Source organism: Podarcis gaigeae (genome assembly GCF_964106915.1).
Source record: "Podarcis gaigeae genome assembly, chromosome: 14".
Classification (NCBI taxonomy): Eukaryota; Metazoa; Chordata; class Lepidosauria; order Squamata; family Lacertidae; genus Podarcis; species Podarcis gaigeae.
Genome location: NC_139690.1, coordinates 21176765 through 21193410, shown reverse-complemented (window position 1 = coordinate 21193410; position 16646 = coordinate 21176765). Strand labels below are relative to the sequence as shown.

Here is a 16646-nt window from a genome sequence, read left to right as displayed (position 1 = left end):
ATTCTTCTCTGGTCGGGACTTTATCTTCTTTCCATCTCTGGGCCAATAACATCCGCACAGCCGTGGTCACATACATAGTCTTTTCTGCTCCAAAGGACTCTTGATCCAGCCCAGCAGGGCTACTCTTCTGTAGTTGTGCCAATGCCCTGCAGCATAAAATAATGTAACAGCAGCGCATTGTCTCCTCTGCTTAGACTCCATGTTGAGACACCTGCAGGCCATGGATGCCATGAAGAACTTCTCCGAGTTCCGCCAGGAAGCCAGCATGCTCCACTCACTGCAGCACCCATGCATCGTCTCCTTGATTGGGATTAGCATTCACCCGCTCTGCTTCGCCTTAGAGCTGGCTCCTTTGGGAAGCCTCACCACCGTATTGTCAGAAAGCTCTAAAGGTAATAACTTGGAGAGTTCTTCTGTGGTTTAAGGTTGGGTCCATATGGTCCTTTTGGAGGGGGCTATGGCAGGTCTTTTGCAGAAGCAGAGGGCCGCAGTTCTAGCAATACCTCCTCAGTGATATTTTCTCCCCTCTCTTTCTATAGGGGCATCCTTTGGGCCACTAGGGCACATGTTGACCCTAAAAGTAGCCTATCAGATAGCAGCAGGCCTGGCCTACCTCCACAAGAAGAGCATCATTTTCTGTGACCTGAAGTCAGACAACATTCTAGTGTGGTCTCTAGACGTGAAGGAAAGCATCAATATCAAACTATCCGACTACGGGATATCTCGACAGTCCTTTCACGAAGGCGCTCTGGGGGTGGAGGGCACACCAGGGTACCAGGCCCCCGAGATACGACCTCGGATCGTCTATGATGAAAAGGTAAGCCTCAGATGTCTGCTTCTGTGGAAGAAATTCACACCCAGAACTAAAGGGCCTATATTAGGCATAGGAGCCAACTCCTAGGGGCTAAGACCCCTTCATCGACCCCATAAAATGTTTCAGAGGGCTGGGGACCCCCAAGTTGATGGGCATAGCCATTCAAATGGTGTGTGATTGATTCTGCGGGGCAGGGCTTACCTGTGTCCCCCCCAATATTTTATTCAACTTGGCACCCCTGATCTTAGTTAGGTATAGAAACCAGAGCCAAGATGTTTCAAAAATGATGGTTTGTATCCAGTGTAGTCATTTAATGATACACTTGTTCCAAAGTAAGCTAAATGTTTTTGCACCAACAGAGCAGCTGGTAACTTTGTCGCACAACAGATTGTAAAATCTCTTGCGCAATGGGTTTCTGATTTTAATTGTTTTTGGAATGTTATAAATATTTATTTTTGGCCAATACATTATTATTATTATTATTATTATTATTATTATTATTATTATTAATTTTTACAAACCACTTTGAGGTTTTAGGACAATCAAGTCATTTACAAGATTTGCAAAAATAAAACAATCAAGAATACAACTGTGCATAGTATTCAAAGTGTGAATCCAAAGCTCATCCGAAATGGAAAGATCTCTGTAATGGGCACGTATTTTTCTCCTAGGTGGACATGTTTTCCTATGGAATGGTGCTCTATGAGGTGTTGTCTGGGCAGCGGCCTGTGCTTGGCCAGCACCAGCTTCAAATTGCTAAGAAGCTATCCAAGGGGATCCGGCCTGTCCTGGGCCAGCCCGAAGAAGTACAGTTCCATCAGATGCAGGCCTTGATGATGGAATGTTGGGACACTAAACCAGAAAAGGTACAAGAAGGTTGTCTTGGCACAACAGGGTCCTTTTTGACCATTTTCTGAGTTACAAACAGGGCTCTTCATACATTTTCATCAGCCTAAAACTTTACCTAGGCCAGCATCCTATTTCAAATTATGTTGACTCACAACAACAACAAAATCCAAAATCCACATTAACTTTTATTAAGCTACCCAAAATGTAAAAAAATAAAATAATAAAAACGTGCAAGCTTCTGAGTTTCACAGAATTCTTCATCGGGTGATTTAAAAGTGCTGGAACGAGGAAAGCCATCTATGCAGTGCCGTAGCGTGGGGGGGTGTAGGGGGGGCCGGCCGCACCGGGCGCAACATCTGGGGTTAGGGTTAGGGGGCACAAATCCCCGGGTTAGGGGGTGCAAATTACTTGCCTTGCTCCGGGTGCAGACAACCCACGCTACGCCACTGCATCTATGCTCAGTTGGGTAGAGCGTGGTGCTGATAACACCAAGGTTCGATCCCCGTATGGGACAGCTGCATGTTCCTGCATTCCAGGGGGTTTGACTGCATGGTCCTCAGGGTCCCTTCCTACTCTTCAGTTCTATGATTCTGTGTCTGCTCTTTGTTTCAGATGGAGCATGGGAGGCAGTAGCAGAAAGTCAGTTGTCAGGTGCTCTGCTTGTTTCAGGTTGCAACCAGACCTCCTGGGAAGGAGGAGAGAGCATATAATGAGGGATCCCATCCTCCAGTTTCCGCAGATACAATAACCAGCTGCTAACCCAGTTCCGGGGACGCAGGTGGCGCTGTGGGTTAAAGCCTCAGCGCCTAGGACTTGCCGATCGAAAGGTCGGCGGTTCGAATCCCTGCGGCGGGGTGCGCTCCCGCTGCTCGGTCCCAGCGCCTGCCAACCTAGCAGTTCGAAAGCACCTCCGGGTGCAAGTAGATAAATAGGGACCGCTTACCAGCGGGAAGGTAAACGGCGTTTCCGTGTGCGGCTCTGGCTCGCCAGAGCAGCGATGTCACGCTGGCCACGTGACCCGGAAGTGTCTCCGGACAGCGCTGGCCCCTGGCCTCTTAAGTGAGATGGGCGCACAACCCCAGAGTCTGTCAAGACTGGCCCGTACGGGCAGGGGTACCTTTACCTTTACCTTTAACCCAGTTCCAACTGTGTCCTTAGGGCAGGTTCCTTTGGTAGGCAGAGAACAGGAATGAAGATGAAGTAGGCAGCTGTTCCCAGGAGGCTGCTCTGCAACCTGAAACCTGCAGAGCACCTGAAAGGGCCTCATTTGAATGTCTGCTGCTGCCTTTCTCCCCCACCCCCCCCACCCCCAAAAAAACAGCTTTAAGGCTGTTACTAGATGCAGACACAGATGCCTTGGCCAACAGACGTCTCTGTCTCTCTCCCACCCCCTTTGTGTTGCTTTTACGATGATGAATTCTGGGTAACTTTATAACCCTGCACAGGATCCTGCGGCATTTTGGTTGAGCTAATGAAAGTATTGCGCTAACGTGGATTTTGGAATTTTTGATTTGTTAATGTTAATAGTTGGCCTTGCATTTCCTCAAGGGAGCTCAGGGGAAGTGTATCATGATTCTTGTAAATTTATCCACACCAAAGCCCTGTGAGGTAGGCTGGGTTCAGAGAGAATGGGGACCGCTTCAGATTACCTAGTAGGGGGTGCAGAACAAATTGGATTTGGTTTGCGCTTTAATTAGAAACTGCTAATTCGCACTTCTACTGGGCCCTTGCTTCTTGAACCAGCATTTGATACCTTCCGCAATGTCGCATTGTCAGACAGTGTGTAAAAGCAAGCCTAGCTAATCCATGCTTCCCGAAAATATGTAAACCAGATTGTTAGAATTCACACTTGGGATTTTGTGATGCAGTTCTCCAAACGATGTGCTTATAAAATGCATATATTAAGGGAAAGTGTGGATGAAAATACATAGGTTGGTGAAAACGGCATGCCAAAATGAAATGACTTGGGGGAATTGTTTCCAAAGAGCTGCCGATTCACGCCATATATGCAAAACAATTACATTTAGGCAACCCTATCCAGATATTTGGGACGCAGTCTAAACCACAGAGCCTAGGGTTTGCAAATCAGAAGGTCAGCAATTTGAATCCCTGCGACGGGGTGAGCTCCCATTGCTCGGCCCTGCTCCTGCCCACCTAGCAGTTTGAAAGCATGTCAAAGTGCAAGTAGATAAATAGGTACTGCTCTGGCGGGAAGGTAAACAGTGTTTCCATGCGCTGCTCTGGTTCACCAGAAGTGGCTTAGTCATGCTGGCCACATGACCCGGAAGCTCCCTCGGCCAGCTCCCTCGGCCAGTAAAGTGAGATGAGCGCTGCAACCCCAGAGTCATCCACGACTGGACCTAATGGTCATGGGTCTCTTTACCCTTTGCCTTTACCCTTTACCCAGATATGTAGAATGTCAAAGTGTATTTTAATCTTTTTTTTTTTTGTTTATTGCTGATTTTATTTTTTTATTTTTGGGGAAGTTTTAAATACACATTTTGAACAGTTTTTACGATAATTCGTTTTTTTCTATTTGCAAACCTCTTTGCGGTGTGTGTGTGTTTACAACCAAGTAGTATGTAAACTTTATGAAATAAATAAATACATTTTGAGCACTGTGATACCTTTAAATAATGCTTAGGGCAGTCTCTCCCAACCTTGGGTCTCCAGCTGATTTTGGACTACAACTCCCATCATCCCTAGCTAGCAAGGGCAGTAGTCAGGGATGATGGGAATTGTAGTTCAAATACAGCTGGAGACCCAAGGTTGGGAAAGACTGGCTTAGGGGGCCCCTATTTCCCTCACACTCATGTGTGTAGCCCCATGTGTCTCTGTTCGTTCCAGTGGAGCAAAGAGCTCCCTGCATGTTGTGTGCCTCAAAGGAGACACAGAGCTCTGAAGGGAACAGGAGGTCCCTTCATATATACCATCATCTTTCATAGACACATTACGCTGTCCTCTCTTTCACACAGCGCCCATTGGCCACATCTGTGATAGGACGAATGAAAGAACCTACTTTCGCTACGTTCATGTACCTGCTGCCATGTGGGAAGCAGTTGTCCTTCTTCTCTTCCCAAGGGGAAGAGTGCACAGTCGTATTCTGGGATGGGAAAGAAGACGCAAGGTTTGTGTATTGTTGTTTTTATTTTTAGATCCTTCTTGTCATCTTTAGTACAGCATAAACAAAGCTGTCGCTCAGCATCCCTTGAGCTGCATACAGAAGATGCTCACTTGTATTCCTAGGGAAGGTTGGGTATTCTCACTTTGCCGATGGAAAACAGAGACCCTTGTAATGAGCGCATTACATTGGATAATGTAGTAACAGAGATCTTGTGGGATCCACCACAATGAGAAGGTTTCAGTGGTCCAGTTTAGAGTTCATTGTAGACCAAAGTAGTGTTTGGGGGCCATCAGAAAAATGACTATTTACTTGGGCCACCATTTTGAATCCCTGAGAGCAGGGTGTTTGATGAACTAGGATTAGAAGAGTGTTTTGAATTTGAGATGTGAATCTTCTACTCCACTAGTGACACCATCTGATCCTTCCTGCGAAGGAGGAATCTCCCTTCCAGCCATAGATAGGTATATGAGATCCTTGGGCCCATCTTACTAATTTATCTATATGTTATAAATAAATGCTGTTGTAAAATGGAAGTTATGTCTTGGGTTTGACCAGATTTTTGATGCCCGGGCTTCTCCTTTTTGTTATAGGTAGGGTTGTTGCTGTTGTTTCGTAACGCTGGTTTTGGGGGTGTTTTTCCAAAAGGCAGGACAATAACGGGAAAAAGCACATCTGGTTCAAATTTTTAATGTGTAACGTTTTGTGCTCAGGCTGGTTAAGACATCCAGCATTCAGTGATCAATTTATGGATGCCTTGTGGCTTTTCCTTTCCAAATGCAAACAGTATCTTATTGTGAGTAGCAGCAAAATTAAAGTCAACACTCTGTTCCTCCTTGGAAATGCACCCCTGTGCCATTGTTTTAAAAACATTCTGATCCAATTGCCGTGATGGCTTTCCCTTAAGCAAACAAATGCAATACTAAATGTGTGGACCCTTTGCATTTGTGAACCTTTGGTTACCTGCTCACTTATTTGTAAATTCTTGGTCTGCATTGCAATGTACGTATATTCCTTACATAGTTTAATGAACTTTTCTTGTTTAAAATTATTGATGCATTTTGCGGAAAACTGTAGAAATCTTTAAATAGATAAAATAAGGGACCCAGAATACAGAGGGAAGGAACGGGGAGGGAAACCAGGCAAGTTAGGCAAGCTAGGCAAGTTGCTGTTGTTTAAAGAATGTATCAGAACCTCTGGCCTCTTCAAACCAAACCAACCTCCTCATCTTTCATTGTGCTAACTAGGCCTGGAGGATCCAGGTGTTTGGTAGCCAAATGGAATGAAAATGTATTTTGCTCATTGATCGTCCCTTTTCCTCCAAGGATCTGAAGGCAGTATTTATGATTCTCACCTTTTCCATTTTATCCTCACCAAAACTCTGTGACATAGATTAGCCCTGGGAGACAGTGACTGGCTCAACCTCACCCAAGTGAATTTCATGGCTAGAAGGCTAATGATTTGTTTGAACCTGGGTTGTTATCCCTCCCTTGTCCTAGTCTTCCATTATTGCTTCAACACCACGCTGGCTACATTTTTCTTCTCCCAAAAGAACTTTTCTTCCTTTCCCATCCTTCCAGCTTCCAGTTGGGAAGGTAGATAGCTATATCTTGACAACACCCACTGTGGGGAGCCCCAAACACCGGGGCTGCTTCCAGGTGAGCAGTCTACCTGCTTTGTTGACACAAAGCTTGTGAAGAGGTTATACAACCTCGGCTGTTTGTCGAACAATTGCTGTGGTTGGTTTGCAGGGAAGGTACACAAGCAATTTTTACCTACCCCACCCAGTGTATTTTCCTATCACTTTCCTTACCACAAAAGGTCTGGTCTTTTTTTAAAAAAATAATAATAATAAGTGAGCTAGTTACACACGAGTGCCAAATCCACTTTAATCGCATAAGCTGAATTTGGTAGTAGGTGTCTGAATCCTGCTCTCATAATAGCAACAGTGTGGAAGTTACCCTGGGAGATAGAATTTGTGAACCATCCAAACACACAGCTCATGGCTGTTTCTGGCTTTACTTCTTGCGCTGTTGTTAAAATGAGTTCTGTTTTTCTCCTTCTAGGAACTACACGGTAGTTAACGTAGAGAAAGGACTGGTCGAAGTTGCAAGGATGAGCTGCCCAGGAATGAGGCTGTGCTGCCAAATGAAAGTTCAGAGTTATCTATGGACAGCCACCGAGGTATTTGTTATTCAGCGATGTATTTCTTATGTCACCTGTTTTTGAGCCAGAGTTTCTCTTCTGCTCACTTGCTGACACTCCATTGCTTCAGACATCAAACGCATTAAGCGGGTGCCTGCTGTGGTCTGTTAATTGGTAGGGTTGAAGGGCACAGCAGGGCTTGGATGCTTCAGATGGGCAGCCTGACATCTCAGGTGGCTCTTCTCCCCCAGACAGTATTTTTATAAAGGACCTAAATCCCACAAACTAAACACATGATTTTTTAAAAAATGATTAACAGGAATAGATTTGATATACAAAATACTTTTGCATGAGTTAAAAACAGACAATATGTGCCCACCTATTTCAGAAGCAAGTTGAATTTTTAAAAACTCTGTACAACATGTTTTCTTCTGTTTCTATATTGTCATATTCTATATATGCCTAATTGTTGAGAAAAGGTTTCCTTTATTTTGTTTGCATACAGGATCAAAAGATTTACGTGTACAGCTTACAAGGCATGTGTCCTTTAAAGGTTCCACAAAAGGGTGTGGACACTCCATCAGTTGTCACTTGTTTCCTTGCAGTACCTGTCATAAAAAAGGTAAAGCAGAGTGGTTTTCAAAGGTGAAGCATTAAGGACTCTTTCATGTTTTTAAAAAAGAATTATTCAGATTAGTAAAGCATGCTGGAGGAGTTGTTAATAGCAGAAATACAACTATAGCTCCTGCTGCTGGCAGTTTTAGGAATAACCATTCCCTGTATTTCAGTGCACATTCAGTGCTGTTAACTCTAATACATTTTGAATCAAGTCAGGAAAACTGCTGGGTATGATGCTAGGCATTCTGGAATTAATGCAAATACATGCTGGTTATAGAGCTCTGAGTCGCTGTAATTCAGAAGGGAATTGAGGAGCTGCATAAAGATTCCTTCCACTGTGTTTCTGGACAAGATGGTCTACCCTGGCTACAAATTTTTTATAACTTCCTCAGAACTTTTAGCAACCTTAATCTAGCTTTCGGTTACATGACCAGAGACTCTTGGACTTCCATGCCTGCAAAAATATGAACATCTTCCTGCAGTGCCCCGACTTATTTTACATGTTTCCACCAATTAGCTATTAAATTAGCTGGAATCTGCTTACATTGGTAACCAATCAAAACTCTTAAAAGGTCTCTGATGTTGTGAGATACATACTATTGGATCTTGGCTGATGAAAAATGTAGTTCTGTAGACAATTCTATGTCCCATGGGTGGAGAACCTTCAGGCTGCAGGCTGATATTGGCCTGCCAGGGGGTCCACTTGCCTGTGAGGCCATTTCCCCCAGACCTCACCATTTGTCAAGCAGCTGTCCTCACTCATGCCTTCACCTGATGGGTTGGAAGGTGGAGTTCAGTTCTGCCTTACCTGCACACACCTGTTCCCAGAAGAAGATAGGCACTTGCAGCCAAAGCAGCAGGAATTAACTCCCCTGCTCATCAGCTGACATGGAGGAGGTTAAATCCTGCTCAGTTTGGCTTTGCAAACCTGTTCCTTGCTGGGAACAGGCACACACAGCTGAATCCAACAGCCTTGTTTCTTTGCAGGCAAAGCACATCTTTCTGATCTCTCCTGATCTCTCCCTGCTGCCAATGTTGGCCTGCAGGATGGAGCCTAATAATTGAACAATGCAAACAGATGAGCAAATGGCATTTTAGAAAGGTAAATGCTGGGCAGGAGGGGGGGGACTGTCCATCCCTCCCCCTGGCAGTTACCTTTCTAAAATGCACTTTGCTCATCTGTTTACATTGTTACACTGATTAAGGAAATATAATTGTTTCACTGTAGGGTGGATAGATCAGCTAAAGTAATCAGAACCCTGCAGAGTTTTTGCTGCGTCGCTAACAAAAGTGAATGGATTAACGGATACATTTTACAAATAGGAAACCTGGAATTTTTACCTGCCCCTGGAAAAGTTAATGCATCTCACAAGAGCTTTATGAATTCCCCTGCTTAAATACAATGGCGTTGTTGCTATATTTCTTATAACACTGTATCAAGGTTGGGAATCTAGAATTCTAATTTACTGCCCCCCCCCCCAAAGACCTTTAAAAAAAGCAAACAACTCTCATGCCTTTTTAGAATGCCTACCTTGTCCTGGCTGGTTTATCAGACGGACTGATAGCTGTTTTCCAAGCACCACATGGTATCCCCGAGGATGGCTGCTGCTACCTCTGCTCCCACACAGCCAACCGCTCCACCTTCAAGATCAGCGACGACGACCCCCGCCAGAACCCATACCCCGTGAAAGCGATGGAGACGGCAAACAACGGGGCCGAAGTTTGGTACAGCAACGGCCCAGGGATCCTCATCATAGACTGTGCAAGTATGGAGATCGCCAGGAGGCTGGAGCCCTATGAACCGCCGTCCACGGTTGTGTCCATTGTGTGCACCTCGGAGTGCAATGGAGAGGAAGTGGCCTGGTGCCTGGATGACGCAACCAACCTCCTGGTTATGTATTACACGGCCACTTACCAGCTGTGCGCAAGGTACTTCTGCGGGGACTGCAGCCCCTTGAGGGACATGTTCACCATTCAGCAGCCCTCGGCCTTGATCCCTGCTGAACTGGCTACAGACAGGAGCCCGGAGCCCGGGAGCAATGCTTCGGCTGATGTGGGGATCCTCCGCAGCCAAGAGCTTGGCATCCAGATATTAAACCACCAGGACTCCTTGACGGACTATTGCTCTGTGTCCTCTGTCTCCTCCTCGTCGGTCAACCGCTTGATGAGGTCTGCCTCAAGCATGCCGAGCTCCCCTGCAAGCTATTCCAGCACTCCTTTCTCGACAGACTGTGAGGAGCCCGACAAGACGCAGGAGCCTAAGACTCCCTGCGAGGGGCCTGACAGTGATTTGGAACCAGTCAGCACTCACGCTGGCTGCCTCCAGGCTGTGACGATCCTACCTGTGAAAGACCTCCTCTGGATTCCCAGGTAAATTGCACTGGAAGCCTCTCTCTCTTGCAAAGATTTGAATGCCTTTACGTTCGAGGTTCAGGATCCCACGCTGATATCCTGACTTGTCTTCCCAGTTCTTCCTGTTTCTCATTTTTCCAGTCACAAATTCAGTTTTCCACGTTTTGCAGCTGTTTGCATTTTTTAAAAAATTAAATTAAAATTTTTGGAAAGTTTGCCTGGCGCCTTCATTATACACCAGGCATAGGCGAACTCAGCCCTCCAGATGTTTTGGGACTACAGCTTCCATCATCCCTAGCTAACAGGACCAGTGGTCAGGGATGATGGGAATTGTAGTCTCAAAACATCTGGAGGGCTGAGTTTGTCTATGCCTGTTGTACACCTTTAGGCGCCAGGCAAAATGTTCCTTTTTAACCAGGCCTTTGGTTGATCTGATTTACATCCTATGCCCTTTTAAAATATGTTGGGGGTTTTTGTGGATTTGCATTGGGTTGCTGTTTTTATTCTTATTAGGTATTTTGTGGTTTTATATCTTGATTTTATTCTGTGAACCACCCTGAGACCCCCGGGTATAGGGCGGTATATAAATTCAATAAATCATCATCATCACATGAAAATTCAACAAGTTAGGATGAATTTATCCTAATTAACACAGTTTATATGCAGTTTCAAATAATGTACACATTTTTGTAAGCAGTTTTCCATAATATATTTCATCTCCATCTCTATCTCTGCAAGTGTCTGTGTGGTTTCCACCAGCATATCTGGTGAAATCTGCACCCTCCAAAGGGCTCAAGGTGGCTGTCAGGGGTTCAGAAGGAGAGACACAGGAGGGGGAGCAAATGGAGAGTGAGGAGGAGGAGTACGAGGGGGGCGCAGGCAGTGACAGTGGCCAGAGTTATTCCACAAGCCTCTCTAGCGAATCGGAGGACTCACAGAAGGGAGCGCCGGTGGCCAGAGCAAGGGAGATTCCAAGGGAGAAACCTCAAGAGGGAGGGGCCAGCGGGGAGTCCCTGAACAGCAGCTGGAGATCAGGGCCAGCGTCTCCACCAGAGCGCAGTGGGGAGGGGGAGTCCCAGGAGTCGGGACCAGTGTCCTCACCACCAGAGGGAGGAGAGGAGTCAGGTTTGGCAACACCCACATCAGGAAGCGGGGAAACGGTCAGAAGGAAAGTCACCGGCTGGGCGCGCGCGCCAAGTTCAAATGTACAGGAGCGCGGCACAGCGGGGAGCCCGGGAAGGGAGCCAGGTCCTAAAGCCCGCCGGAGGGAGGGGCAAGACTCAGGAGGCTCCGCGTCAGAGGAGTCCAGGAAGGAGGGAACCCCAGAGGGCAGAAGGACCCAACGCAGGAAAGAGCAGCGCAAGAGGTGGAGCCGGGCCAGAATCTTAAACTGGTGTGGGTGGAGCAGTGAGTCAGAGGGGACTTAGCCGGTCTAGCGTTAAGACGTGGGCCTGCGCGCCCAGAGCTTGGAAATGGAAACTAAACTTCAATAAAGACTTTTGTATATAATATCCACTGGGCGTTGGTCCTCTGTGAGCTGGGACCTAGCGGCAGTCCTGACAGTGGCGTATATGGTTTCTTCCCCACAACAACCTTGTGAGAGTAGGCTAGGCTGAGAGACAATGACTATCCCAAGGCTACACAGTGAGCTTCGTGGCCAAGTGGGGATTTGAACCCGGTTCTCCCAGGTCATAGTGTGGCACTCTAACCACATCACATTGGCATTTTATGCACAATTTCCCCCAGTATGCACATTTTTGTAAACAATTCTTTGGCTGGGAAGCCACATAGCAAAAACTGAGTAAGTGAAAAGGATAGCTGTGTTTCAGTTCTCATATTGTTTCGGGAAATTGACATCTAATAGATTCGGCTTCAGGTGAAACCCGAGTTGAATTTCTCCCTGCTCTCTAATAGCCTCCCAGGCATTTGAACTACATCCTCTACAGCCTGAAGGCCACAGCTCATCCTGAGAGATTGGAGGCTGTATACGAACACCCTGGGTATGTTTTTGCTCCTCAGCAAAGCCTGACAGACTTCTATGATCCTCTAAGAATCCTGCCGTTTTCAGGAGTTCAGGTTTTCTCCGTGGCCTTTTGGATGACTGCTGCTTTGGCCGCTCCAAGGCATCCACACACTCCCGCAAGGAACTTTTCAAACGTCTGCATTTTTCCTGCCGTTGAATCGCCCCCCCCCCCCCGCCGAGCTGCATGTAACGGAAATCCTCCTGCTTTCCCTTTCCAGGCAAGGCGGAGATATCATTGTGATCGGCTTGGAGAAGGAAGCCATCTCTCAGCGGGGGAGAGTCATAGCGGTTCTGAAGGCGGCAGAGCTGGCCCCTTATGGGTAAGGATGAATGGGAAAGGGGGAGTGGCAGAGGACATTTTGGAAAGACCTGCTGCTCCTCACATGGCAGGCACAGAGAGCCCAGTTCAATTGCCGACATTCCCACTTGTTAACAGTATCTCTGGGAGACAATCAAGGAGCAGTTCAGAAGAGGCATGTGCACAGGCAGGCACCTTCTCTTCCTTTGCTCACGAGCAGGATCAGGTCAAGCGCAGCTTTGCTCTCAGCCTGCTGCTAGATCCTGCAAACCTCTTTCACTCGCATGAAGGTGAAGGAAGTTCACTTCAGGCAGGCGAAGGAAAAGGTGGCAATGGGCTGTTCACAACAAGACAAAAGCTAAAGCAAGCCTGGAGCATTTTGGGAGAAGGGATACATGTATACCAAGGCAAGATATAATTCTGTTAAATAAATAGGCTAGCGTTGCTATAGCGTTTCCATATTTCTGCAAGAGCAGAATGGTGAAGATTGAAAGGCTTCTCTGTTCAAGAAGAGCATAATTCTTCAGTAATTAAATTGAGCAGGCTTGCATTATCTTCCTTCATTTTGCGTAATTTATTCTGCCTTTTTTTTTTCTTTAACACCCTCATATAAGTTATTCCAAATTAGCTAGTTACGAAGAGAGGGGCAATGAGGAGCTACACAAAACATGGAAGCACCACCCCTCCTACCTGGAAATGTTGTTTAGCCACCTTTTTTGGCATATAAAAATTGGGGCAGGATTTGCCCACACCCTAAAACAGATGTGGGGGACTTTTGTCCCTCCAGATGTTGCTGGACTTCAACTCCCATCAGCCCCAGCAAGTGTGGCCCAGCAAGTGTGGCTGATGGCCAGGAATGACTGGACTTAGTTTAGCAGCATCTGGAGGTTCCTCAAACCTGCCCCAGAAGAGCTAAAAATTTGCTTTAACTTTTTTAAAAAAATATCCTTGCAATATACACTGTGCAAAAGGAAATTTCTGTTTTCTATTTTTTTTCTTTTAAAAAGAAACCTCTTTTTTCTTGGTTCCCCAGGACACTGGTGGATGCTGCTGTGCTGACCAAGGACACAGTTGTATGCTGCTTCAAGAATGAGGCCACAGAGTGGTGTTTGGCCGCGTGGAAGAGCTGGGGTGCCAAAGACTTTGACATTTTCTACCGGTCCTATGAAGAGCTGGGAAGGCTGGAGGCTTGCATGCGAAAGAGGAGGTAGCAGTTGTGGCACAGAGGCAGAGACTGGATGCCGGGCGAACGACGCAAAAACTGACACACAGTTTCAGTTCCCAGCAACCTCTGTATGAGGATCTCCAAGGACACTAGATGTTTGCTGTTCAATTTTGCTGCTAAAGGACATTCTAGGTGGCTACTAGCCGTGATGGTGATGCTGTGCTTCCACAGTCAGAGGCAGTACGTCTCTGAATACCAGTCGCTGGAAACCTCAGGAGGGGAGAGTGCTGTTGCGCCCATGTTTGGGGGCTTCTCATAAGCATCTGGTTGGCCACTGTGGAAACAGGATGCTGCACTAGATGGCCATTGGCCTGATCCAGCAGGGTTCTTTTTATGCACTTAGGTGGTTCCCCACCCCACATTGCACGTTGTCTATAATGCATTTGGATTTTCAGCTAGCTAAGCAATAGTCAATGGGAAGACCACTCCCGCCCTTAATCTATTCATGCACGCATGCGGATAAGGGCAGCAGCACTTCTTCAAGGTCAAAATAGTGCTGTTGGTTTTGCGATGCATCGCTGACCCCGTAGTTAGCAAGCTTTGTCTTCCGAAACACAGAGGGTGACCCCAAAGTCACACATCAGGTTTCTGATTCCATAGCAATAATAAGGCACGGAATGGCTGCCAAGAGAACACTGCTGTAGATGGAGGTAGCTTCTTCATAAAATTATCCAGAGGTTTTGGTCTGAGTAGCAGTACAGAGAGAGAGAGAGATGAATACAGAATCCCACTCTTGATACCATTTGCAAGCTTCAGGATGGACATACTGCTTCGTTTCTAATCCGTGCATGTTCTGTAACTGCCTGCTGTAATTTTTCATGTCACCAATGTTCCTGTGGGTGGGTGGGGCGGTGTTGGGAAGTCGTGTCCAGCTTTCATTGCAGAATAGCAAGAGAGTGCCCCAGTAGATGGCAATAATGACCATCACAGAACAACAGATAAAGCAGAATGTTGTGTGGATAGTCCAGTATAAACCCACCATTAATGCACTATTATTGCGTCAATGACACGTTGCAGAATATGCCCAACAAAAACCCAGCCCCCCCCCCCTTCTGTAGGGGCCCTTGGTTACGTGGAATCAAGTTCAAATTAACCCTGTTTAGTTTTTGTAGCAAATTACCTCAAAACAAAAAGAAGTGCACAACTCTTAGAGCTTATTAGACTTGCACACAAGCATATTGTTCTGTTGGTTTCAATAATACTTTAAGTGCAGCTATTACTTGTCTAAGGGACTTAACCAAAGGACTAAACAGCTGCAATTCTTTGTTGGTGCTGTGCCCCCAGCATTGCACAGGGTTTAAAAGCAGCACCAGGACCCTGCCTGCTGGTCAGGCTTCCCAGAGTAAAACAAAAAACAGTTCCAGGAGAACTTTGCCACTTGCTGGAGTGGGGATGGGGAGCAAGGAAGGCACTATAGTGAGCCCAGCCTTTTTCCCTGCTTGCTTCACCCCCCCCCCCCATCCTATTGATTTAGTGTGACAATCATTCTTTGGATGGGTGTCCAGTTTCATTATGGGAGGGGACGATTCTCTGAAAAGATTTTTTTATTTCAGCACTACCAAAATAGATTAAACATGAAAACACGTATACAGTTTTCTATTTCAAAAATAGACATTATCTCCCCAAAAGATAAGTTTTTTAACAGAGGGATGTGCAGGCTTTGGAGGGGGTATTTTAAAATGGGGAAATGCATTTCAGATCCAATTTTTTGTGTTGCCTTCATTATAGAATCCCAGCTGCCCTTCCTGCAGCAGACTTTTGCTTGTTTGTTTTTACAGTTCAACACTCTACAGCTCTTCTTCTGTGCTCGAGGAAGAAGTCTCAGTTAACTCCTAACTCCAGTTTCTTCCAGCAGGAGAAGAAAAAAATGTATCCGGCAAGAAATCCAGAGCCACTGAGTGTAGAACCCTCTGTATAATAACGAGCTGTTTAATTGCACTACTGCAGCTTCAGTTGCCAGTGTAAGTGCAGAATCATGCAAACAAAGCTTCTGGTTGCTCTGAGGAGAATAGGGAGCAACAGCAATCAATTGCAATGCAGACAATTCCTGGTTAGGTCACCTTGCAAATCTGTGCCACTTAAGGTGTTGTAAAAATTGGGCACAGTGGGTTGGCTGACTTTGAAAGCAATAAGGCAGAGGTAAGGAACTGGATCTGGTCAGGTCATTACTTTCCCCATCCACCACCTGTAGCCACTTGTCAATCAACTGATGTCATAATGACATCAGGTGATTTTAATTTTTTTGCCTGCATGGTTTTGATGCAGAGCCCACAAAGTGCCTTTCAGAGCACATTGCAAGACCTGACAATCAGCTGGTATTTGGATCTTGCGGGGCGCTTTGCAGCTGGACTAGGTGTTCCCCAAAACCGACATCTCAGAGCAGAGTCCCTCTCCCATACTGCTTGCCACTTATTCAACTCACTCCATCTCCTGACATCAGTATGTCATTCATTCCCCCATACATTGGTTGCTACTGATGCAGGGAAATGCACATTATAAGGACATTAGGAGAAATTGGAATAGATGTTGTGGAGGAGGGAAGGAGGAGGTTGACAGGGTGTTCTTTGTTGTATGTCACTTTTCCCTTAAATGTCCTTCCATCCCCAGCAACTGACAAGTTCTGTACAGGCCCTGTACAGAAAAAAGAGTTTACGGCTATTTTTATGTAAAACCCTGAAGAGAAGCGTTTATATGACATGCTGAGAAGGCCCCTGGGGACTCAGCTTTGGCAATTATAAAAATGAACTTTCTGTTGTTGCAAGCATGTACAGAGGAATGTTTTTATAAGCCATAATAACAACAATAAAAAGTAGCTTCCCCAAATGCCAGTGAGATGTGCTGAAAATATGAGCTGCCTGGAGCCTCTCTTTTTCCCCTCCTCCAAACGGGGTGCTTGGTTTCGACTTTAAATGCTCCAGAGCCTGTTGCTTTCCAGTGACCTTATTCCAAAGCGAAATGTGTTTCAAAATAGACAGGCTGTCCCAAGGATTAAGCCATGCTGCTGTCACTCCCAATTGGCAGCTGATGGCTGCATCCGCTCTTAGGTGTTGTGACACCTTCCAAAGCAGCTCAAGAGTTTGCTGCAGCCGGCTGAAAATTTGAAATGAGCTTTAGCACCAAGCTGTTGGTTTGGAGCAGTGTGTGTCTTGCCACTTTTATTGAATTTCACACATTTATTTAAGTATGTGTGTGCCTCTGCAT

General features: G+C 46.1%; 1 protein-coding gene across 3 annotated transcripts in view; it reads left to right on the top strand.

The window, feature by feature from the left end:
- Window positions 1–16292, top strand: part of LRRK1 (leucine rich repeat kinase 1) — an 85473-nt gene extending 69181 nt beyond the window's left edge. For all 3 annotated transcript variants that reach the window (XM_083713036.1, XM_083713037.1, XM_083713038.1), the window contains 9 exons: window positions 195–392; window positions 540–817; window positions 1486–1680; window positions 4639–4790; window positions 6851–6968; window positions 7435–7551; window positions 9070–9917; window positions 12141–12242; window positions 13254–16292. In XM_083713036.1, the coding sequence (XP_083569162.1) occupies window positions 195–392; window positions 540–817; window positions 1486–1680; window positions 4639–4790; window positions 6851–6968; window positions 7435–7551; window positions 9070–9917; window positions 12141–12242; window positions 13254–13431 (2186 nt within the window). In that variant the 3' untranslated portion in view covers window positions 13432–16292. The remainder of the gene's footprint in view (window positions 1–194; window positions 393–539; window positions 818–1485; window positions 1681–4638; window positions 4791–6850; window positions 6969–7434; window positions 7552–9069; window positions 9918–12140; window positions 12243–13253) is intronic.
- The last annotated feature ends 354 nt before the right edge of the window (window positions 16293–16646 follow it).